The 26394-nt window shown below is 45.5% G+C and overlaps 2 protein-coding genes across 2 annotated transcripts in view; one reads left to right on the forward strand and one right to left on the reverse strand.

The window, feature by feature from the left end:
- Window positions 1-26394, reverse strand: part of LOC121579965 (protein phosphatase methylesterase 1) — a 73878-nt gene that overhangs the window by 26644 nt on the left and 20840 nt on the right. The window lies entirely within an intron of this gene.
- LOC121579966 (mitochondrial uncoupling protein 2-like) lies at window positions 10607-16137 on the forward strand. Its single transcript, XM_041894993.2, has 8 exons — window positions 10607-11736; window positions 12106-12241; window positions 12564-12770; window positions 12917-13124; window positions 13234-13431; window positions 15138-15239; window positions 15340-15520; window positions 15687-16137. The coding sequence occupies exons 3-8, from the start codon at window positions 12645-12647 to the stop codon at window positions 15799-15801; spliced, it is 930 nt and encodes a 309-aa protein (XP_041750927.1). The 5' UTR covers window positions 10607-11736; window positions 12106-12241; window positions 12564-12644; the 3' UTR covers window positions 15802-16137.

Consider the following 26394-nt stretch of genomic DNA (forward strand, 5'->3'; position numbering starts at 1 on the left):
CCACACTCCTGAATATGCCCTGTCAGCCTGTCTCACTGCGCAACTATTTCTGTCATTGTGCAGGGAGGGTTGACACAGAATGTGGAGCTTGGTCACCATACTACATGCTCTCTTACCCCCACCAGCTGACCTAGCAAAGACTTGGGGCCGATGGTGGAAGTTTGCTGTAAACTCAAATGTGATACGGACTGTGGGTACCTTACTTGGTATATTGGGAAATCTCTAAAGGGCCTGGGGAGGGCTGGTGGCTGGGTAGCCAGCAGATTCCCACCTCACCGTCAGCTTGTTTACACTGAGCTGCATTGTGGTCGGAACGCCATCATGGTTAGCTAGCACGAGGGCGAAAAGGGCAGTTTTCCGGAAAAGCTAGCAGTATTCAATCTTCTCGATATATCAGTTTGGATAAAGGTACCATTTGGAGTACAGTGGCATATCCCATCCTTGCAATGAGGTACGTTTTTCTGACCCATATCTCCTGCCGGCTCCATTGTATCTTAATCTAAATCTGATGGCTAGGAAAGTGCAACTCAATTACGTGAATTGGCAGAAAGCACCCCATATCCCACAGGCTACGTGTCTGAAGATAATGGCGCCGGAGACGATGGCTGCCGTTTTACAGCCCTCTAACCAATTGTACTATTATGTGTGTTTTTCCGCGTTATTTGTAATTTATTTTGCACATAATGTTTCTGCCATCGTCTCTTATAACCAAAAAGAGCTTCTGGATATCAGGACAGCGATTACTCACCTCGTATTGGACGAAGATTTTTTCTTCAACGAGGCGGCCGCGAAGGATATCCTACAGACACCCGACAAGGCCCAAATCCCCGTCATTCGTATGAAGAAGAGACGGAGATATCATGGACGTAGGTCGGGGTGCCTTGTAAGGATCCGACGGCGAGCTAGTAAACTGCCGCTCCCATCAATCCTATTAGCCAATCTTCAATCATTGGAGAATAAATTGGATGACCTAAGATTACGGTTATCCTACCAACGGGACATTAAAAACTGTAATATCTTATGTTTCACCGAGTCGTGGCTGAACGACGACATGGACAACATACAGCTAGCGGGCTATACGCTACATCGGCAGGATAGAACGGCTGACTCCAGTAAGACAAGGGGTGGAGGTCTGTGTATATTTGTAAACAACAGCTGGTGCACAAAATCAAATACTAAGGAAGTCTCTAGGTTTTGCTCGCCTGAGGTAGAGTATCTTATGATAAGCTGTAGACCACACTATTTACCAAGAGAGTTTTCATCCATATTTTTCATAGCTGTCTATTTACCACCACAAACCAATGCTGGCATTAAGATTGCACTGAATGAGCTGTATAAGGCCATAAGTCAACAGGAAAACGCTCATCCAGAGGCAGCGCTCCTAGTGGCCGGGGACTTTAATGTAGGGAAACTTAAATCCGTTCTACCTAATTTCTACCAGCATGTTAAATGTGCAACCAGAGGAAAAAAAACTCTAGACCACCTTTACTCCACACACAGAGACGCATACAAAGCTCTCCCTCGCCCTCCATTTGGCAAATCTGACCATAACTCTATCCTCCTGATTCCTGCTTATAAGCAAAAACTAACACAGGGAGCACCAGTGACTCGGTTAATAAAAAAGTGGTCAGATGACGCAGATGCTAAGCTACAGGACTGTTTTGCTAGCACAGACTGGAACATGTTCTGGGATTCTTCAGATAGCATTGAGGAGTACACCACATCAGTCACTGGCTTCATCAATAAGTGCATCGATGATGTCGTCCCCACAGTGACCGTACGTACATACCCCAACCAGAAGCCATGGATTACAGGAAACATCCGCACTGAGCTAAAGGGTAGAGCTGCCGCTTTCAAGGAGCGGGACTCTAACCCGGACGCTTATAAGAAATCCCGCTATGCCCTCTGACGAACCATCAAACAGGCAAAGAGTCAATACAGGACTAAGATTGAATCGTACTACACCGGCTCTGACGCTCGTCGGATGTGGCAGGGCTTGAAAACTATTACAGACTACAAAGGGAAGCACAGCCGCGAGCTGCCCAGTGACACAAGACTTCCAGATGAGCTAAACCCCTTCTATGTTCGCTTCGAGGCAAGCAACACTGAAGCATGCATGAGAGCACCAGCTGTTCTGGATGACTATGTGATCACGCTCTCCGTAGCCGATGTGAGTAAGACTTTTAAGCAGGTCAACATTCACAAGGCCGCAGGGCCAGACGGATTACCAGGACGTGTACTCTGAGCATGTGCTGACCAACTGGCAAGTGTCTTCACTGACATTTTCAACATGTCCCTGACTGAGTCTGTAATACCAACATGTTTCAAGCAGACCACCATAGTCCCCGTGCCCAAGGACTCTAAGATAACCTGCCTAAATGACTACCGACCTGTAGCACTGACGTCTGTAGCCATGAAGTGCTTTGAAAGGCTGGTCATGGCTCACATCAACACCATTATCCCAGAAACCCTAGACCCACTCCAATTTGCATACCGCCCCAACAGATCCACAGATAATGCAATCTCTATTGCACTCCACACTGCCCTTTCCCACCTGGACAAGAGGAACACCTACGTGAGAATGCTATTCATTGACTACAGCTCAGCATTCAACACCATAGTGCCCTCAAAGCTCATCACTAAGCTAAGGATCCTGGGACTAAACACCTCCCTCTGCAACTGGATCCTGGACTTCCTGACGGGCCGCCCCAGGTGGTAAGGGTAGGTAACAACACATCTGCCACACTGATCCTCAACACGGGGGCCCCTCAGGGGTGTGTGCTCAGTCCCCTCCTGTACTCCCTGTTCACCCATGACTGCATGGCCAGGCACGACTCCAACACCATCATTAAGTTTGCCGACGACGCAACAGTGGTAGGCCTGATCACCGACAACGATGAGACAGCCTATAGGGAGGAGGTCAGAGACCTGGCCGTGTGGTGCCAGGACAACAACCTCTCCCTCAACGTGACCAAGACAAAGGAGATGATTGTGGACTACAGGAAAAAAAAGAGGACTGAGCACGACCCCATTCTCATCGACGGGGCTGTAGTGGAACAGGTTGAGAGCTTCAAGTTCCTTGGTGTCCACATCACCAACGGACTATCATGGTCCAAACACACCAAGACAGTCATGAAGAGGGCACAACAAAGCCTATTCCCCCTCAGGAGACTGAAAAGATTTGGCATGGGTCCTCAGATCCTCAAACTTTTTTTACAGCTGCACCATCGAGAGCATCCTGACTGGTTGCATCACCGCCTGGTATGGCAACTGCTTGGCCTCCGACCGCAAGGCACTACAGAGGGTGGTGCGTACGGCCCAGTACATCACTTGGGCCAAGCTTCCTGCCATCCAGGACCTCTATACCAGGCGGTGTCAGAGGAAGGCCCTCAACATTGTCAAAGACTCCAGCCACCCTAGTCATAGACTGTTCTCTCTGCTACCGCACGGCAAGCGGTACCGGATTGCCAAGTCTAGATCCAAAAGACTTCTCAACAGCTTCTACCCCCAAGCCATAAGACTCCTGAACAGCTAATCATGGCTACCCGGACTATTTGCACTGCCCCCCCACCCCATCTTTTTACGCTGCTGCTACTCTGTTAATTATTTATGCATAGTCACTTTAACTCTACCCACATGTACATATTACTTCAACTACCTCAACTAGCTGGTGCCCCCGCACATTGACTCTGCACCGGTACCCCCCTGTATATATAGCCTCCCTACTGTTATTTTATTTTACTTCTGCTCTGTTTTTCTCAACACTTTTTTGTTGTTGTTTTATTTTACTTTTTTATTTAAAATAAATGCACTGTTGGTTAAGGGCTGTAAGTAAGCATTTCACTGTAATGTCTGCACCTGTTGTATTCAGCGCATGTGGCCAATAAAATTTGATTTGATTTGATTTGATACAGACTCGTGCATGGAATAAGTCTGAAAACAGGAACATTGTCTGGTATGCCTGGGAGGGGGGAGGGGGGGGGGGGGTTGGCTGGGTAGCCAGCAGATTCCTACCCCACCGTCAGCTTGTTTACACACCAGTGACCTCTAACCTAGTCTACGCTGCAGACATCCCTCCAAGCTCTCTCGCTCTCACTCTGAGACAATTGCCAACAAACTGATTACACTTTATTTTCCTATTTTGTTTGTTGTGTTAAAACAAAGGTGTTACAGTTGTCTTCATGCGTGAGAGCTTTGCTGGGGGGCCAGTGGCCTGAAACCTGATCCCAGATATTTCCATGAAGCCCTAACTCACCACTCTCAGTAAACAACTTACAACATATTATGTAGATGTCACAAGGTGGAAAAATGACCAGGTTATTAGGATCTGGGTTGAGCAGGCAGTGTGAAGTAGAGACAAAGGATCAGTTTCAAAACATTAATTTTTGGCATGGTTCTTTCCATAACTTAACAATCTTCTGCTCCATTTACGTTGTATCATTAAATTGCTTTAAAAACCATGCAGGATTATAACACACAAAAACATAACAAAGGAAAATAAACAAAAAGCAAAGGAAGTGCTGCAGCCCAGGAGGCAGGTTGTCTATTGTCTATTAACTTCCATTGGCCTACAAACCTAAACCATCTCACACATGGCCCAGCAAACAGAAACCTGCCAGACTTCTGGACTGCATCACTTCCCATGGGCGGCGGCCACCTAGAACGCAGAAAGAAAGGGTTTAAATATATGCTACCTGTAAAATCAATCAGTCCGTTATCCAATCAGATTGCTCATTTAGTCAATGAGGCAACTTGTCACACCTGTGAGGCTATGACACAAGGTGACAGTGCTCAAGGTTTGGAAAGTATTTGGACTGACAATATCTTACTTTGCAGTTTGCATTGGGGAGTTTGTGAGCCTTTGCTAAAACCAATTAGCTGAAATATAGGCCACAGGTCATGTTCTGATCTTTTATGTCCATAGAGGGAGCAGGTGTACATGTATATCATACTATCTGAGAAATGAATTGCAGTCAAAGGAGGCCTCGCAGAAGAACCCACCCTCACACAAACGTCCAAATATCTCAGTCACACGCCAGTTTTCCGTCAGGTCAGTGTGCTCTACTAACCTCATAAGGATGTACTGACCAATATATTTATAGTGATGCAGGAATGATCTATTTCACCACCCTGAGTCAGAGTACATAGTAGACTCAGGGAGGAGGGGAAAAAGGCATCTGGTGGCTGTGTGAGGCAGCCATATCTGGAATCAGTTTCAGTTTCAGAAGGGAAGAGAAGTGAGGGTGGCTGTTTACCAGATTGTGTGTGTAAAGGTCATAGGATGTGTCAAGGAAACTGGTTCCAGCCAGAGAGAGAGAAGACATTCAAGTGGTGTCAGCAACTCCGTCTCTCCTCCCCCTGTAGTAACGTGTCACAGTGTGCCCGAACTACAGTACATGCCGGTGATTCCTGTGGTAGCGCCTTGTGGAGCTTGAACAAAGGCAGAGCTATGGTGTAGTGGTGTGTTCCAGTGCTATTGGGTGGCTGTTGAGTTTGTTAGTAGCTAGGTTTCCATCCAATTGCCGACAGATTTTCAAGAGAATATTCTAATATCTGCATAAATAAAAGATGCGCATTTTCCCACCAGAGATGTGTTTCCATCAAATTGGCTTGTTGCACGATGGCATAGTGCACATAAAAGTAACTTTTGCAGTTAAATTCCCATGTATCGAATAAAAAATACAAGATAAATGTTTGTCCATCGCATTTTCAACTCTACTGATGGTTTTGTCTCAATTTTGTTTGCATTATACAGTGCCTTCAGAAAGTATTCACAACCCTTGACTTATGCCACGTTTGTTTTGTTACAGCCTCAATTTAAAATGGATTAAATTGAGATTTTGTGTCACTGGCCTTCACACAATACCCCATAATGTCAAAAAATTTACAAATTCGTTAAAAATGAAAAGCTGAAATGTCTTGAGTCAATAAGTATTCAACCCCTGTGTTATGGCAAGCCTAAATAAGTTCAGGAGTAAACCTTTGCTTAACAAGTCACATAATACATTGCATGGACTCACTCTGTGTGCAATAATAGTGTTTAACATGATTTTTGAATTACTACCTCATCTCTGTACCCCACAAATACAATTACTGTATCTGTAAGGTCCCTCAGCCGAGCAGTGAATTTCAAACACAGATTCAACCACAAAGACCAGGGAGGTTTTCCAATGCCTCGCAAAGAAGGGCACCTATTGGTAGATGGGTAGAAAACACACAAAAAAACAGACATTGAATATCCCTTTGAGCATGGTGAAGTTATTAATTACACTTTGGATGGCGTATCAATACACCCAGTCACTACAAATATACAGGCGTCCTTCCTAACTCAGTTGCCGGAGAGGAAGGAACCCGCTCAGGGATTTCACCATGAGGCCAATGGTGACTTTAAAACAGTTACAGAGTTTTCGCCTAAAATGACATACCCAAATCTAACTGCCTGTAGCTCAGGACCTAAAGCAAAGATATGCATATTCTTGATACCATTTGAAAGGAAACACTTTGAAGTTTGTGGAAATGTGAAATTAATACAGGAGAATGTAACACATTAGATCTGGTAAAAGATAATACAAACCAAAAAACATGCGTTTTCAATTTCTTGTTTTGTTCCATCATCTTTGAAATGCAAGAGAAAGGCCACAATATAATATTGCAGTTTAGTTGCAATTGAGATTTTGGCCACTAGACGGAAGCAGTGTGTGTGCAAAGTTTCAGATTGATCCAGTGAAGCGTTGCAATACTGGACTATTTTGTATCAAGGCTGCCCAAATGTGCCGAATTGGTCAATTGATACATTTTCAAGTACATAACTATATAGAACATACAAAAATGATATGGTAATACAAAAAGTAAGTTTACACACTCCCAGGAATACATGATGGATCATTAGCTTATACACTAACTTTCACACATCGGGTGGGGTGGTTGTGGAGCCAGAGACAGCAGGGGTTCAAACTATAGAACCCAGTTCCTACATTTGAATATAAAAATGGATTTTATCAAACAAAACTATGCTAAATTCTTATCTCTGGGACCCTTAGGATGACAACTAAGAGCAAGATTACTGAATGTAAGTACATTATTTACCTTCAGAGGTGAATGTATCAAACCAGTTACCGTGATACGTTTTTTATTGTTGTGTGCTCTCCTCAAACAATTGCATGGTATTTTTTCACTGTAATAGCTACTGTAAATTGGACAGTGCACTTAGATTAACAAGGATTTAAGCTTTCTGCCCATATAAGACATGTCTATGTCCTGGAAAGTTTGCTGTTACTTACAACAGTCATGCTAATCACATTAGCGCACGTTAGCTCAACCGTCCCGTATACAGGACACCGATCCCGTAGAGGTTAATGGCTGTGATAGAAGAAAACTGAGGATGGATCAACAACAATATTGTGTAGTTTCTCCACAATACTATCCTAAATGACAGAGTGAAAAGAAGGAAGCCTGTACAGAATAAAAATATTCCAAAACAGGCATCCTGTTTGCAATAAGGCACTAAAGTAAAACTGTAAAAAATGTGGCAAAGTAATTAACTTTATGTCCTGAATACAAAGCGTTGTGTTTGGGGCAAATCCAACACAACACATCACTAAGTACCACTCTTCATATTTTCAAGCATGGTGGTGGCTGCATGGGTATGCTATTCAACTGCAAGTACTAGGGAGTATTTTAGTATAAAAAATAAACGGAATAGAGCTAAGCACAGGCAAAATCAGAGTAAAACCTGGTTCAGGCTGCTTTCCAACAGACACTGGGAGACAAATTCACCTTTCAGCAGGACAATAACCTAAAACACAAGGCCAAATATACACTGGAGGTGCTTACTAAGACGACATTTAATGTTACAGTTTTTATTTAAATCAGCTTGAAAAGCTATGGCAAGACTTGAAAATGGCTGTCTAGCAATGATCAACAACCAACTTGACAGAGCTTGAAGAATTTAAAAAAGAATAATGTGAAAATATTGTACAATCCAAGTGTGCAACACTCTTAGAGACTTACCCAGAAAGACTCACAGCTGTAATCGCTGCCAAAGGTGATTCTAACATGTATTGACTCAGGGGTGTGAAATCTGATATTTCTCTATTTCATTTCAATCAATTTGCTCAAATTTCTAAAAACATGTTTTCACTTTGTCATTATGGGTTATTGTATATAGATGGGTGAGTTAAAAAAAAAAACATTTTCAATTCAGGCTGTAAGACAACAAAATGTAGAATAAGTCAAGGGGTATGAATACTTTCTGAAGTCACTGTATAAGGTTAATTTGAGTGAAGTCAACCCCAGACAGTGTGGAGCTGTCCCAGGCCAGCACGATGCTTGACCTTTCTTTGGGACTCAAATAGAAGTGCAAATGAATGTTACATAAGGCTTTGCCATTTCCTCATCATACTGTGTGAAATAGTTTATCTGTGTATGGACTGTTTCTAAATATAAAATCCAAATTAGAAAAAACTTTTTCTGCTCAGTGTGCGTGTGCATCCATGTGTGTGGGAGAGAGGAAGAACGAGAGGATACAATTAAGTTAAACTGAAGTCATCATCAAGACTTAAGTGAAGCAGCAGAAAGGGAAGCTGGAGAGCAGAGTATGTGGAGGAAGCAGGGATGGGCAAAAATTACAAAATACAATTACAAAATACCGTAAACAAATCAAAATAAACTACAAAATAAAAAGTAGTTAGTAGTTTGTAATGTATTTAATTAATATGCCAGCAAAGCCACTACAAAACACTAAACAATACATTAATTGCACTATAACGGTGATAAACGGTGCCCACAAACTGTTAGGGCCTACATAAAGCTGTGCCAACAGCAGAACTTTCTTTTCAGCACCATGGAGTGAATCCTTACCACCGCTACACCTGGCTATCAGCGGAGTCTTGTCTGGCAGCGAAACCGTTCATTCAGCCTAATTTACTGCCTTTAAAAAAACATAGCTGATATGGCTGACTTGCTTAACAAATGTAGTTTCTACTGACAATTGAGATGTACAAACTATGGTCATAAGGGGACGATGAGTGGATAAGAGGCAATCCGTAACTTTGATTAAGACATCAATGAGCGAGCTAGGTCGGACAATGTCGATATAACTATTTGTTCAGCACTTTTGAAATGCACAGAGACAGAATTCAGAACATGGGCCATTCCTACAGTATTCTCCCTGTACACCAAGTCAGAACCATAGGCTAAATAAAGGGGGCGTATAAGCAGACAATGAAAGCTCTTACAATATTTGATGATTACATTTCTCTAAAACAGGCTATAAGCTACATGTGCATCACCAAGTCAGAACAGTAGGCTAAGTTATAAGGGAGAAAGGGACCAAATTATTAGGGTGAGGCACATGCCTACTAACAGCTTACTACACAACATACACTTAGTATTACTTTCTTAGCTACAGTATACATATCTCATAATATGACATAATTTATGCAGCAGCATGCAAGACATTTTTGGACTCACTGTTGTTGTGCTGTGCTCACTTGAATAGGAAGGTGGCGCGGTGATCCTTCTTGTGGGCAAATTTAGTCATCAAACGTTGTCATCAAAGTCTGGCATTCTCTGGATTTATGGTACTTTCAAGACAACTGGGATCTCTGAAAAAAACAAGGTTGAATCATGACGTCAGTGATCTTCAGGTCGGAGCTCTAGAAAGAAGCCCAAGTTCCCGACTTGGAATTCCGAGTTGGATGACCGTTCAAAACATATTTTCCAAGTCGGAGCTAGTTTTTTTCAGAGATCCCAGTTGTCTTGAACACACTGAAGTCTGAGATTTCCCAGTTCCGAGTTTCCAGTTGTTTCGAACACGGCAGAAGTCATGCTGGATTGACAGCATGGCCAATGTATTCAACCTTTTCTGGCCCATGGTGTTGAATGTTTATCCTTTTAAGCTTGGAAAAGAGACCCTTAAACCCAGACTTGGACCACACACCCACTCCACTGAATAGCAGGCTAGTGATTGCTTTGCAACACTTGCAGTTTGCCACTGATTCCTTCCAAACCACTCATTGTTGTATTTGCGATTTCCAACTTGTTGTGTAATGTTTATGTCCAATGGCCTATGAGCACAGATACGTTTTATCTATAATTTATCTTCATATGACAAGGATTGAAAAGGATTTGCCAGTAGATTGTCGACGTGATTCATGATGATGACTGCTTGTCTAGCTTGCTAGCTAAGATTTTCAAAGTATGACGTTGACATGATCAGTCCAATCAAAGCTATGGTAGATATAACGTGATTTGACATAATTTTATCTGTGGCCAATGACCTTGAGCCTTCTTAGATGGGCACTTCTAATGTAACTCAATGGCAGCACCCAAGGGGCTTGAATTTTCGAGCTCACCCCGTAGATTTTGCAGTGATGTAGTGTCCCCATGAGTGACAGAACACTGAGCCAATCACAGCGCAACTAGAGAACATTACCAACCCTTACGCTCCGTATTTTCTGCTGGCTGCCCCACCACCACAGAAAGCACTGAGCTAGGCTGAAACACCTGCATTTTGGAGCTGCCTTACTCAAGAAAGCAAAAAAGACACCATGTTTGTATGCAGCTTTATTCACTCAATATATATATCTTTTTACATTGTTTGCAAACTGATATGTGACACGTATTAATGCCAAAATAACAGGCAAAACAGGCAAAAAACCTGCCCTGAATGAACCTGCCCTGTATGACGGGTCGCCACTGGTCGGAACTAGAAAACTCAGACATTTCCGACTGGCCAGAGAACGCGGCACGGGTAGCGAGAGTTCTGCACTCACTGACCAAAAAAAAAAAAAAAAAAGGAAGAGCAATTTTGGAATCCAGACAAGCCGCTCCACCTGATTGGCTAGACTCTCACCTATTATACAATCCCTGACCAATACCATGTGAGTGCCCTTGAGATATAAACGTGATACGAGGAGGTAATATGTAAATAAATGTTCCGTGTTAAAGAGATGACAGATTATGTGTCAATGTTATTTTCGTAATGCGCTGTTTAGGAACATAACTAATGTACAGGCAGTTCTTATTAAAAAAAGGAATCACAGATTCTATTGTTTTTCTAAATAAATAACAATTCTATAGCCTGTTTTAAATCAAGTGTAGGCCTATTACAACAGCTCAGTACACAGCTGTTAGATCTATGTTTGAAAAAAAATATTAGGCCTATAATGGTTTGAATCATTTGATGTTTCATAGCATATTCTTTCTAGAATACTAAATGTGGATCTTGTAGGCCTATTATTATCGAATGTGTTATTTGCAAAGGCACACATTAGTGAGACATTTAAAAAAATTAACTGAATGGGTGAAATAATTTCGATAAAAACATGGTCTCATACAGAAATTCGGCTTCGTAACCTGTGGAGAGCATGTTTGAAATGGCCCAAGTGCATAATAAACAACTTCACAAGTTTAGTAATAACTTCTGTTCAGCTTTTTTGAAGATGCAGATACAGTAAACAACAGCCCAAGACGTACGACCTGAACTTGTTGTCCTACCATAAACACTTGACTTGAGATAAACATAGCATGATGTGTGACTCACTACGCAATTTGACGGTATGGGTGAGCTGCAGCGCGCAAGACGAGCCTATAAATTGAGGAGCGCTTTGGTAAAAGTGCAGTACCCTGAAACAGCAAGGAGCAAAGCACAACAACAGGATTAACAAATTGAGGATTAACTTTAATTTTTGCTGTCATATATTGGATTACATTTTTTCTACAAAATTCCAAGAGGTAAATATATAGATGAACTGCTTGATATATAACAGAAGAAAAGCATGAAATATTTTTGCCTACACTTCACTTTTATAGTCTACACTTACAGGGGTATTTTTGTGACAATTTGTTTTACAAGTCACCTAGGTCATTTTGTTGAGTTAAAATTGGTTTCAATGTAAATAGAAGTAGCACCAGTAGGTCTACTTGATGGTAAAATAAAGAGAAATGGTACCTATGGTAGGACTAGCAGCAACTGTAATGAGTGGTAGCATTTTCAGTTGTAGTAGATAAGTAATCATAGTTCATGCCAGCTAAAGTCTTACCTTACCACCACCATTATAGTCATAATCATAATCATTGATGAAAGTTTGTTGATGTTCACAGGTAGTGGCATGCTGCTTTGCTGTCTCCAGGAAGATTTTATGGACCAAGGCATTTCATCAGGAAAACACCTCCAAACAAGAAGTTTACCTGTGAAAGAGACTTGAAGATATTCCTCATCAATATCACTCACTGACAGGTACTGCATCCCATTGAGAGTTGTACTGTATGGGAAAACCTTAGCAAATAAATCAAAGCATGTCTCGCATACCAGGGGATGACAGTGATTTACTGCACCATTCTCTGTATAGCTACAATGAAAGTACACTATGCCAGTTTGGATGAACATACTATGCTAACAGCAGGAATCTTAACCATACAAGTCTATGTGCAAATTCATATGCAATGGAATGGAATGTTGATATGCAAGTGGTCACCTGTCCTTCATGAAATTACCTCTTTATGATGTGATATAGTATCCAATCATTATCTCTGTGTCTTGGCCCCTCTGGTAACCACAGAGTTGCTCAGCAGGCTGATCCTCGTTGCTCTACTGTTGAGTTGGTTGTCTTGAACTCAAGCAACACATCTCCGGCGCAGCTATGGTTGGAATAAAACCCACAGACCTGGCACCAACAACGGCTGTCAAGTTTGTTGGTGCAGGCACAGCAGCCTGCATCGCTGACCTTGTGACCTTCCCCTTGGATACGGCCAAAGTCAGACTACAGGTGAGGGGCATGGATGGATGAGAGGCTAGGTGGCCTTGATTAAAATTGATCATTAGATCTGCACAAATCAGTTAAAATGTAGAGAAAGCGCAAGCAGTGGTGAACATCCCCCAGTCAGGTGTCAGCAATCCTACTTTGTATTCCAGATTCAAGGGGAGGCTCAGTTGGGGCATGGGGCACAGGCTGTGAGGTATCGGGGTGTGTTTGGTACCATCACCACCATGGTGCGTACGGAGGGGGCCAGGAGCCTCTACAACGGGCTGGTGGCAGGGCTCCAGAGGCAGATGAGCTTCGCCTCCGTCCGTATCGGCCTCTATGACTCCATGAAGCAGTTCTACACTCGTGGCTCTGACAGTACGTTTTACAACCCCTATATAACCTTATAACCTCACTTGTGCTGACCTCTATCTTATACACTTAATTTATTGGGGACCCATAACTAACTGTGCACACCTCTCTTCAGGTGCTAGCATCGTTACTCGGCTCATGGCAGGCTGCACCACCGGAGCAATGGCTGTGATGTTTGCTCAGCCCACAGACGTGGTCAAGGTGCGTTTCCAGGCTCAAGTACGTCTGGCTGACGGGGTGAAGAGATACAACGGCACTATGGACGCCTATCGGACCATCGCCCGAGATGAAGGGGTGCGGGGCCTTTGGAAAGGTCGGTAGCAATCTCACAGTCAGGAAGGAAAAATGCCTGTCCTGAAAATATTACAGCAACTGAGAACAAAACTAACTTACAGTGGGGAAAAAAAGTATTTAGTCAGCCACCAATTGTGCAAGTTCTCCCACTTAAAAAGATGAGAGAGGCCTGTAATTTTCATCATAGGTACATGTCAACTATGACAGACAAAATGCGAAAAAATATTCCAGAAAATCACATTGTAGGATTTTTTATGAATTTATTTGTAGATTATGGTGGAAAATAAGTATTTGGTCAATAACAAAAGTTTCTCAATACTTTGTTATATACCCCTTGTTGGCAATGACACAGGTCAAACGTTTTCTGTAAGTCTTCACAAGGTTTTCACACACTGTTGCTGGTATTTTGGCCCATTCCTCCATGCAGATCTCCTCTAGAGCAGTGATGTTTTGGGGCTGTCGCTGGGCAACACGGACTTTCAACTCCCTCCAAAGATTTTCTATGGAGTTGAGATCTGGAGACTGGCTAGGCCACTCCAGGACCTTGAAATGCTTCTACGAAGCCACTCCTTCGTTGCCCGGGAGGTGTTTTTGGGATCATTGTCATGCTAAAAGACCCAGCCACGTTTCATCTTCAATGCCCTTGCTGATGGAAGGAGGTTTTCACTCAAAATCTCACGATACATGGCCCCATTCATTCTTTCCTTTACACGGATCAGTCGTCCTGGTCCCTTTGCAGAAAAAACAGCCCCAAAGCATGAAGTTTCCACCCCCATGCTTCACAGTAGGTATGGTGTTCTTTGGATGCAACTCAGCATTCTTTGTCCTCCAAACACGATGAGTTGAGTTTTTACCAAAAAGTTATATTTTGGTTTCATCTGACCATATGACATTCTCCCAATCCTCTTCTGGATCATCCAAATGCACTCTAGCAAACTTCAGACGGGCCTGGACATGTACTGGCTTAAGCAGGGGGACACGTCTCGCAATGCAGGATTTGAGTCCCTGGCGGAGTAGTCTGTTACTGATGGTAGGCTTTGTTACTTTGGTCCCAGCTCTCTGCAGATCATTCACTAGGTCCCCCCGTGTGGTTCTGGGATTTTTGCTCACCGTTCTTGTGATCATTTTGACCCCACGGGGTGAGATCTTGCGTGGAGCCCCAGATCGAGGGAGATTATCAGTGGTCTTGTATGTCTTCCATTTCCTAATAATTGCTCCCACAGTTGATTTCTTCAAACCAAGCTGCTTACCTATTGCAGATTCAGTCTTCCCAGCCTGGTGCAGGTCTACAATTTTGTTTCTGGTGTCCTTTGACAGCTCTTTGGTCTTGACCATAGTGGAGTTTGGAGTGTGACTGTTTGAGGTTGTGGACAGGTGTCTTTTATACTGATAACAAATTCAAACAGGTGCCATTAATACAGGTAACGAGTGGAGGACAGAGGAGCCTCTTAAAGAAGAAGTTACAGGTCTGTGAGAGCCAGAAATCTTGCTTGTTTGTAGGTGACCAAATACTTATTTTCCACCATAATTTGCAAATAAATTCATTAAAAATCCTACAATGTGATTATCTGGAAAAAAAATTCTCAATTTGTCTGTCATAGTTGACGTGTACCTATGATGAAAATGACAGGCCTCTCTCATCTTTTTAAGTGGGAGAACTTGCACAATTGGTGGCTGACTAAATACTTTTTTTCCCCACTGTAAATCTATGTTCCTCTGTTCCAGGCTGCATGCCGAATATAACGCGCAATGCCATTGTGAATTGTTGTGAGTTGGTCACCTACGACATCATCAAGGAACTCATACTGAAGTACGACCTAATGACAGGTAAGGTTACTGTCTAGTTTTGACCTAGAACTGTATTACATAACATATTAATGTAGCTATGTAATGTCAATGTAATGTATGTTTGATATTTCTCCTCCAGATAACCTTCCATGCCACTTCACGGCTGCACTCGGTGCAGGGTTCTGTACCACCATTGTTGCATCACCAGTAGATGTGGTCAAGACCAGATTCATGAACTCCACGTCAGGCCAGTACGGCAGTGCAATGAACTGTGCCTACACTATGCTGACTAAGGAGGGGCCAACAGCCTTCTACAAGGGGTAAGAGTTTGATCATTAAGGCTTGCTAGAAAACATTTTGAATGACATTATCCTAGATTAGAATGGAAACCCGCTGCTAAACTGTGTACGTGACTAATAAACTTTGACTTGAAAACACCTGTCTGCTACGCAGCTATAATAGCATCTTCTTTCCTCTCTCTCACAGGTTTGTGCCCTCCTTCCTGCGACTGGGGTCCTGGAACATTGTGATGTTTGTGTCTTATGAGCAGATCAAGAGGGCTATGATGAGAGCAAAGACCTCCTGGGAGTCACCATTCTGATTTTTTGTTCTTTTTATAATGTTTTTCTGGACTGAGCCTTGCAGGCACGAAGGCTTCACAACAGCACAGTGGAAATCACGCCTGTTCTCCCCTAGGGTCTCATGACATGGAATTCTGGAGTGGGCTTCTAACAGTGGTGACACATATTACTTTTTAAAGCCAGAGAGGCAGATATGTAGGATTCACAGGAGGTTGGTGGCAACTTAATTGGGGAGGACGGGCTCCTGGTAATGGCTGGAGCAGAATCAGAGGAATGGTATCTAATACATCCAACACATGGTTTCCATGGTTTGATGCCATTCCATTTGTAGTCCCCTGTAGCTCAGTTGGTAGAGCATGGCGCTTGCAACGCCAGGGTTGTGGGTTCGTTTCCCATGGGGGGCCAGTATGAAAATGTATGCACTCACTAACTGTAAGTCGCTCTGGATAAGAGCGTCTGCTAAATGACTGAAATGTTTTTTTTAAATGCTCCATTCCAGCCATTATTATGCTACGTCCTCCCATCAGCAGCCTCCTGTGGTAGGATTATCCACCACTATACATGTTAAGGTGTAAAGCCCAAACGGGGCCCATGTAAAATGGTCTGGTAGCAAATGGCCTGTGAAACGATGACCACTTTTAGATAGTAGAGCGGAGCCATAGATCTTTCCTCTTGTTCTCCCTCATTCTTTTCCTTTGACTGTGTAAAGAAATGTTTACAGTTTTGCGCTTATGATGAAGTTGTTTATATTTCTATGTATTCTTTGTTTACATGTGTTTTCTCATTAAGATGTGAAAGCTTGGTTTATCGCTGGTCGATAACTCATAATCAGGTTATGAATTATGTATATTCCAATGCAAATGTAATTGATTCAGTTGACCTAAAATATAAATAAAGCTGCACTTTTTTTCCCAATTGAGTTGTCTTTTTCTGTCAAACAAAATTCTAAATGGTAGAGAAGTATAGTACTAACCTAACTCACAACCCCTTATCTAATGGGATCAATCCTCTCTCTGTAAAATGCAATTTTGACCACTGAAAAAAAAAATGGGAGAGTTTACTCGATACACACCTGCTTTCTTTTACAACATGGAGCATGTTTACAATCTTTATCCTGGCTTTAGAGTGGCATACACATACAATAGTGTCCTAAGTGAGCTTTCAAACTGCAGACCCAACCCATTGACTTTAGTGAACCAAATACTTTCTTCCAATAATATTTGAGAGACACGTAACAGAGGCAAGTAAAGCCAGGAATAGAGGGAATGCTTAAAGTTCTATAGCACCAACTGATTCCACATGCATCATGCACTCAGTTGTTTTTAATATAATTTCATGTTTTAAAGTAATACACTTACTTATCCTCTCAGGGAGCTTGGTCATTTCAGCCATGCATTGTTGTGAGTGTCCTTATTATCACAAGGCATCTTGTGTCTGTTGAGGAAGCTGATTGTTTCCCAATGAAGGTCCTTCTCAGCCTGTGATTGCTGATAAAGCCAGAGGCTCAATGATGAACCATGTGTGGTGATGGTCAGGGCTCCAATCCTGTGACTAGACTTAAGACCAAGTCCAAAGTTAGTAAATCCATATATATTTGCTTCAGCTTGATCAGATTCATAAATTGAATTACTTTCATAACACACCCATCTTGTCCAACTTCAAAACAACCAAAACATGTTACAATAACATATGTCTCCAGACCAGTGTTGTGTTCCAGACCACCTAAAGCGAGACTGATTCAAGACCAAGAAAAGAGCAAATCAAGTCCAAGTCAAGACCAAGACCGGAGGGGGGGGGGTGAGACCGAGTCAAGACCGAGACCGGGAGGGGGACAAGGGGTCGAGTTAAAACAGAGGCCAGAAGAATGTGAGTCCAATTAAAGACGATGATTGCAATTTTGTTAAATCACCACCATAATAAGAGTTCAAAATGTCCAGTATTTCTGTGTTCATATTTCAGAACAACATATGGATTCTTTAGACATTCAAAATAGTGAAAAAATGCATGCTGAGGGGAAATAGAGCCACTCTACAAATTATTACTAACCCAATCAGAGAAGGGCTAAGGATTTATAAAATAATGATTATAATAATATAATAATGATGATTATACTATTACTATTATATATACTTCTGTTTTTGTTGGAAAGGAAAGGGTTAACACTGAAGAGAAAAAAAGATCGAATCAAGATTTTTCTTTGCTGGTCTCTGGGGAGATAAATCTAGCTAGCTAAGTCAGCCATTGGCTATTACATCAGAAGCTAGATAAAGGCATCTGCCATTCAACTGTAGTAGGGCCAAATGTTGGAGTGACAGTGGAATCAACCAATCACATTTTGACTTAATGGGTGGGACCCTTACAAAAACCTATGGAAACTTCTGCCTTCTTGAAGGCCAACAGGTCACTGCACAATAGCGAGCAGTAGTTTTCCCATGGTCTAGGTAGCTAGCTTTAGTTGCTGGCTAGTTTGCAGCGGCTGCAGGTGTTATCAAAGAGGATATTGTTGCTAATTAGTTAGCTTCTCCCTTTTCAAGAATAACTTTCAACAAGAAATTAAGTTTCAAATGATCATCGTCTGGTGAGTAGAACTGTCTTTTTTATTGCAGCGCGCTTGCTGTTGTTAGCCATCTCTTTGAAAATAACTTATGTGTGTGAAACATTGTTGCATTTAAAGTGGAACTGACAGCATTTTAGCAACATGAAATCTTATTAAAATATGTTCATATACACCCCCAGGAAGAATTGGACACTTTTCTAAAAATTTTCTGACAAGCGACCACTTAGATATGGTCATTTTCACATTTTCATAAATTCTTAGAATGTTTGGGAATTATGTATACTAAGGCATTTGTGAAAATACTATAGCAATATAAAGTGGGAAAGCGGCCATGCGTTTGGACAATTAATAGACACTGCAGTAAATAAAACCTAATAAATGTCATGAGCACTCTCTCTCCCTGGTAGCAACATTAATTGCATTCAATTATCTTCCACTCTGCTCACCTCCCTCTCTCTACTCAGCCTAACTAGCTCCACCTGCCCTGCTCTGCTCTTGTTACCTGGCCAGCTGCACTGCATTTCCCACTCACCATCCTCACCTTGCCTCACTCTGTTCTAATTACTCTGCCAGCTGAACTGCATTTCCCCACTACCTCTCCCAGTATATCAAGCCCTGGTTTTCAGCCAAGCCCTGTCAGATCGTCTTCAAACCCGGACCAGTAACCTGCCTGTCTGCGCTCTGACTCCTGTTTGTGATACCGATCCTTTCTTGACTGCCTCCTTGTTCTACTGCCCCGTCTATCCCAACCTGCCTTCTGGACCTCGACTACTCTCCGATCTTCAGCCCCTCCGGTCTCCGACCACCAGATGAGCGTGCCCAGACGTTTCACCACCCTCAGCCCGATACGCCGCTCCATCACTGGGGAACACACACACTAAGCACTTGGACTGGACACCCCCGGACATTTGGTGACCCCCGGAGCACAGGTACCCACAGGAGGACCCTGAAAGACCCCTGACACCCCTGGGACTCCTCTTCCCGCCTGTAACCTTGAATAAAGAACTCTGAATTTGAACTTGCGCTCTTGGGTCCTCTTCTGTGCGGGACAGAACGATCTGACCATCATGGACCCAGCGCACTCCCTGACCACGATGGAGGAAGAGCCAGAGAGGACTGCCCTACAGCGACTGGAACGCTCTGAGGGAGACATAAATCGGATGGCTGGCGACATCGCTTCCCTTCTCCAGCTATTCAACCAGCAGCAACAACAGTTCCAACTGCAGCAACAACAGCTAGCCCAAGCCCTGCAACTACTCTCAAGCCCGGCTACTCCACCTGCACCCCCCTGGTCCTTTTGTTCCTGTACCACCGATACTCCTTCATCCCTCCGCTGGAGGTCCCAATGCTGCAGGCCCGGCAGTGCTGCCACCAGATCCCCACGCTCCTGAACCAAGGATTGGGAACCCGGAACGTTTGATGGCAACCAGAAGCAAGTAAGACCATTCTTGAGCAGCTGCCGAATCCAGTTTGCACTACAGCCCAGGACTTTCTCAACAGAGGGAGCCAAGGTGGGGTATGTCATCACACATCTCACCGGTCGAGCTCGGTTGTGGGGAACGGCGGAATTCGACCGGCAAACCCCAGCCTGTGCCTCCTTCAGTGCCTTTGAGGAGGAGATGTTAAAGGTCTTTGACCTAGGCTCGCCAACAGCCGAAGCGTCACAAGCTCTGCTCACCATCCGTCAGGGCAATCGGACAGTGGCAGACTTCTCCATTGACTTTCGTACCCTGGCCAGTCAAAGCTCGTTTAACCCAGAGGCACTGGTGCAAGCCTTCCTCCATAGCCTGGCGGACTATATCAAGGACGAGCTTGTTTCCCATGACCCGCCCTCAACGCTTGATGCCGCCATTGACCTTGCCGTTCGCATTGACCGCCGTATACAGACCCGGAGGAGGGAGAAGGGCCGTCTCAGTCAACCTGCCATCCGTACTCGGGTCGATACCGCTTCTGTCCAGCCCCTGCCTGTCAAGTCCCATAGCCAACTCAATCAGCCTGAGCCCATGGAGATTGGCCGTGCCTCTCTGACTCCCGAGGAGCGTCGGCGCCGTCTAAGCTCCAACCTTTGCCTCTACTGTGGTGGCGAGAATCACCGTGTCGCTACTTGTCCGGCAAAAGCCGCAGCTCACCAGGTGTAGGGGAGATCCGGGTGAGCTCAACAAGCCTTCAGTCTCCCTCCATCCGAAAGACCCTGCTTCATCTCCGCCTTCAGCTTTCTGACAAGACTCATACATTGGCCGCCCTTGTGGATTCCGGGAGCCGAAGCAAACATCATGGACCCTGAGCTTGCACAGCAACTGGGCGTGAACCATCATCAACTGACACAACCCATTCCTGCACGAGCCCTGGATGGGCATCATCTTGGCACTGTCACTCATATCTCCGCCCCTGTGACAATCCTGCTGTCAGGAAACCACCAGGAGTCCATCCAGTTTCACCTCCTACACTCACCTGGCCAACCACTCATTCTTGGATACCCGTGGCTCCGTCAGCACAACCCCCACATCGACTGGGAGACAGGAACAGTCCGTGAGTGGGGAAGGAGTTGTCACCAGACCTGTTTAAGGGGGGCCACCCTGCCCGTTCACCGGGAAGGATCTAGCGCTACCTCCGACATATCCAATGTTCCGGCCTGTTACCACAGCCTGAAAGAGGTGTTCAACAAATCCAAGGCGACATCTCTACCCCCCACACAGACCCTATGACTGCGCGATTGATCTCCTGCCTGGCACAGCACCTCCCAAGGGTCGTCTGTATTCACTGTCAGCCCCGGAAAGAAAGGCCATGGAGGACTACATTAATGACTCTCTTGCCTCCGGGATAATTAGACCGTCGTCTTCCCCCGCAGGAGCGGGATTCTTCTTTGTCGGCAAGAAGGACGGTTCTCTTCGTCCATGCATAGATTACCGGGGTCTGAACGACATCACGGTTAAGAATCGCTACCCACTGCCCTTACTTTCGTCTGCCTTCGAACTGCTGCAGGGAGCCACTGTATTCACTAAGCTGGACCTTCGCAATGCCTACCATCTGGTGCGGATGAGGGAGGGAGACGAATGGAAGACAGCGTTCAACACACCAACCGGCCACTATGAATATCTCGTCATGCCCTTCGGCCTCACCAATGCCCCAGCAGTTTTTCAAGCCCTAGTGAATGATATCCTCAGGGACATGCTAAATACGTTCGTATTTGTGTACCTTGACGATATTTTAATATTCTCAAAGACTCTGTCAGAACACACGCACCACGTCCGGTTGGTCCTGCGCCGCCTGCTGGAGAACTCTCTTTTCGTGAAGGCAGAGAAGTGCGAGTTCCATGCCAAGACCGTTTCATTCCTGGGGTATGTGGTGACCGAGGGCAGCATTCAGATGGATCTCACGAAGGTGTCGGCTGTCACTTCCTGGCCAGTTCCTGAGTCTCGGAAGAAGTTGCAACAGTTCCTGGGCTTTGCCAACTTTTATAGGAGATTCATCAGAAACTATAGCACAGTGGCTGCACCCCTCACGGCGCTAACCAGCACTAAACAACCGTACCAATGGACATCAGCTGCTGATAAGGCCTTCAATATCCTCAAGACATGTTTCACTTCTGCTCCCATCCTCCAGATGCCAGATGCAGCAAGGCAGTTTGTGGTGGAGGTAGATGCTTCGGACGTGGGAGTGGGTGCAGTGCTTTCTCAAAGAGCAGCTGAGGATGGCAAGATGCACCCCTGTGCCTTCTACTCCCGTCGGCTAACCCCTGCCGAATGCAACTACGACATTGGGAACCGCGAGCTGTTGGCTGTCAAGCTCGCCCTTGAAGAATGGCGGCACTGGTTAGAGGGGTCAAAGGAACCATTCGTAGTGTGGACAGACCACAAGAACCTGGAGTATATCCAAACAGCCAGGAGGCTGAACTCCCGTCAACAGCGGTGGTCTCTGTTCTTTACGCGCTTCAATTTCACGCTCTCCTACCGCCCGGGATCTCGCAACATCAAACCTGATGCTCTTTCCCGGATGTTTCAGAAGGACGAGACCACCGCCATGACAGCTCCCATTCTTCCCAGCCACTTGGTCGTAGCGGCCCTCACCTGGGAGATCGAGAAGCAGGTCATGGAGGCTCTTCGGGACCAGCCAGGTCCAAGCACCAGCGCCCCCAACCGTCTGTTTGTTCCAGCAAATCTCAGGTCACCTGTGATTCAGTGGGGGCACGAATCCCGTCTGGCCTGTCATCCCGGCATCACTCGCACCCTTCATCTGGTCCGCCAGCGGTTCTGGTGGCGGGGGATGAGACGGGATGTCCGAGAATTCATCCGAGCTTGTCCCACTTGTAACCGAAACAAGACTCCCAACCAGCCTCCTGCTGGGTTGCTGCAACCCCTACTCATACCCAAGAGGCCCTGGTCCCACGTTTCACTGGACTTTGTTACGGGCCTTCCGCCCTCTGACGGACACACAGTCATCCTTACCATTGTTGACCGCTTTAGTAAGATGACCCACTTCGTGCCCCTTCCCAAACTACCCTCTGCTAAAGAGACCTCCCAGGTGGTCCTGGAACATGTGTTTCGTATCCATGGCCTACCCCAGGATATAGTGTCAGACCGGGGCCCGCAATTCTCAGCAACCTTTTGGAAGGAGTTCTGTCATCTCCTTGGGGCCACCGCCAGCCTATCGTCTGGATTCCACCCGCAGTCAAACGGCCAGACTGAACGCATGAACCAGGAGCTGGAGAAGGCACTGAGGTGTGTGGCTTCCCAAAATCCCCCGGGCCTGGGCTCAACACCTGCTCTGGGTGGAATATGCCCATAATTCACTCACCAGTTCCTCCACCGGGCTCTCCCCCTTTCAGTGTGTCTACGGGTATCAACCTCCACTGTTTGCCAGCCAGGAGGCGGATGCCACCTGTCCGTCTGCTCTTGCGTATGCCCGCCGCTGCCGCCGCACTTGGGCCCAGGCTCGCACTGTGCTCCTGAAGTCTGGAACCAGCTACGCCGTCGGTGCCAACCGACGGAGGACCCCAGCACCTACTTACCGGGTTGGTCAGAAGGTCTGGCTGTCTGCCCGGGATCTGCCGCTGCGGGTTGTATCACGAAAGCTGGCCCCTCGCTTCATTGGTCCTTTTCCTGTGCAGAAAGTCATCAGTCCGACGGCGGTCCGACTTCAGTTGCCCGCTTCCATGCGGGTCCACCCCACCTTCCACGTCTCCAAGGTCAAGCCGGTCCATGAAAGTCCCCTGGTCCCTGCAGCTCCGGCGCCACCTCCTCCGCGCCTCGTAGATGGCGGTCCTGTCTTCACCGTCCGGCGGCTGCTCCGCTCTAGGCGAAGGGGTAGGGGTCTCCAGTACCTCGTTGATTGGGAGGGATATGGTCCAGAGGAGAGGACCTGGATCCCGGCCAGGAGGATAGTGGACCGGACCCTTATCACTGACTTCCACCGACTACATCCTGATCAGCCTGCAATCCGTAGGGGGTCGTCCAAGAGGGGTTCCTAGCCGTCCGGCCCGCCCTGCTCCTGTCTCAGTGCCTGTCCTGTCTCCCGACCGTGACCCTCCAGCTCCTTCTGAGGATGAGGAGATTCACTCGGACCGCTCGGAGGAGTTCTGACCCGCCGCCTGCTCCCCTCCACCCTCCCGGCATGATGTTGTTCTTGGGACTTCTGGGGCCGTCCCTTGGAGGGGGGTCCTGTCATGAGCACTCTCTCTCCCTGGTAGCAACATTAATTGCATTCAATTATCTTCCACTCTGCTCACCTCCCTCTCTCTACTCAGCCTAACTAGCTCCACCTGCCCTGCTCTGCTCTTGTTACCTGGCCAGCTGCACTGCATTTCCCACTCACCATCCTCACCTTGCCTCACTCTGTTCTAATTACTCTGCCAGCTGAACTGCATTTCCCCACTACCTCTCCCAGTATATCAAGCCCTGGTTTTCAGCCAAGCCCTGTCAGATCGTCTTCAAACCCGGACCAGTAACCTGCCTGTCTGCGCTCTGACTCCTGTTTGTGATACCGATCCTTTCTTGACTGCCTCCTTGTTCTACTGCCCCGTCTATCCCAACCTGCCTTCTGGACCTCGACTACTCTCCGATCTTCAGCCCCTCCGGTCTCCGACCACCAGATGAGCGTGCCCAGACGTTTCACCACCCTCAGCCCGATACGCCGCTCCATCACTGGGGAACACACACACTAAGCACTTGGACTGGACACCCCCGGACATTTGGTGACCCCCGGAGCACAGGTACCCACAGGAGGACCCTGAAAGACCCCTGACACCCCTGGGACTCCTCTTCCCGCCTGTAACCTTGAATAAAGAACTCTGAATTTGAACTTGCGCTCTTGGGTCCTCTTCTGTGCGTGACAATAAAAACATCTCTCTTGTCCAGGACCGGAGTCTACACAGACCGGTGCATTATAGCCAATCAGAGCTACAGTAGGCCTTTATATAAACAAGCAATTTACCACACGGGCCTGCCATTAATCACTTTGAACTGGACTGTGTGTTTACAGGCAGTTGCAACAGTGTGACTTTAGATCATTAGAACATATTTGCCAAAAGCCACAAAATACACCTGAATGGATTTCTGTAAATATTTAAACAACACAGGAGTCCTCTTACATTTGGGAACTTCACAGTTCTATTGATCAAACAACAATGAAAAGGTAGGCTCTCTCTCTCTCAATTATGCACATCAACAACAACAAGATCAACAACTAATCCTTTTTCAGCTAGTTGGCTGTCAAAATTCACTGATAAATGATGGGGAATTGTAGCCTCCTTGACCTTCTGCAGCTTGCCTGCTAATGCATGCTTGTCCCAACCAAGCACCCAAGCTAACTGGCTAAAGTTGGCTTGCTTGCTAGCTAGCTATTCCAGACACAAATGAGAAAACACCTCACTCTAACCCTTTTACTCGCTGTAGCAGAGTGGGTTAGGCTGTTTACATGTTATCTAGTGCGTTCTTGACTGACTATTACTTTTTTTGTCTACGTTTACTCACACTGGTCATATTCAGCGGGTGTTGCACGTTCGTAAATTCATCAGTTGTTCTACACTCTGGCACACTCAGACGAGAGTGCTCTGAAATCGGAGTAATTAGCCAGAGTGAATTTGCGAACGCAAGAGATATGCTAACTGGATAACAGTCGTTCAAGTTCTTGCTACTGTATTCCTCAGATTTTCACTCTCAAACCACACTTTTTTTTTTTATATATAGAAAAAATACAAGAATGTGATGGTCTAAGTCCACAACAATGCTTATACCACATCAATCTGAATAGGTGGGCCTGTCAGGGCCTGGCTCCCCAGTGGGTGGCCCTCTGTCCACCCAGGCCCATCCATGTCTACGCCCCTGATTTTGCATCACAAATAGCCTACTAACCAAGACTTTGGACTAAACTTGTTCAATACCTGGTTTGCATACCCATTGTTGCCTTAGTTAGCATTTACTGGTGGATATAAGTTCAAACGTCTTTCCTACCCTACCGGCTACCGATGTCATTCTTCTGTGAGCTGCTCTTTCCTACCCTACCGGCTACCGATGTCATTCTTCTGTGAGCTGCTCTTTCCTACCCTACCGGCTACCGATGTCATTCTTCTGTGAGCTGCTCCATGCCAAAACCAGTTGAGAGCTGCCCACTCTTGCTACCTGCAGATGATATTCCGCTGAAACTAGGCTGTGTGCGGCGCACATGAATATATTTCACGTGCTTTGCGATTGTGTAGACTACTTTGTGCATTATTTCTCTATTGTACATAATTGATAAATCGTATACCTCCACTACACTACTTTGATATTCATCAGTAGGGATTAAGAAGTGAGTATATGCAATGCCCACTGAAAAAAAAGTGGGTATACGGTTTACAGTGGCGATCCGTCATTCAGGGCAGGTGGGGCTAGCAAAAAAAACATTTTGTTATTTTGGCATTAATTCGTGTCACATATCAGTTTGCAAACAATGTAAAAAATAAATATTGAGTGAATAAAGCCGTATACAAACATGGTCTCTTTCTTGCTGTCTTGAGTAAGGCAGCTCCAAAATGCAGGTGTTTCAGCCAAGCTCAGTGCTTTCTGTGGTGGTGGGGCAG

Source organism: Coregonus clupeaformis, chromosome 13 (assembly GCF_020615455.1).
Source record: "Coregonus clupeaformis isolate EN_2021a chromosome 13, ASM2061545v1, whole genome shotgun sequence".
Taxonomy (NCBI): Eukaryota; Metazoa; Chordata; class Actinopteri; order Salmoniformes; family Salmonidae; genus Coregonus; species Coregonus clupeaformis.

Excerpts from the sequence above, each read along its gene's own strand:
- LOC121579966 (XM_041894993.2), top strand. The coding sequence starts at position 12,645 with ATGGTTGGAATAAAACCCACAGACCTGGCACCAACAACGGCTGTCAAG. Across the intron at positions 13,432-15,137 it reads GGTGCGGGGCCTTTGGAAAG|GCTGCATGCCGAATATAACG; the intron begins GTCGGTAGCAAT and ends CCTCTGTTCCAG. Across the intron at positions 15,521-15,686 it reads CCAACAGCCTTCTACAAGGG|GTTTGTGCCCTCCTTCCTGC; the intron begins GTAAGAGTTTGA and ends TCTCTCTCACAG.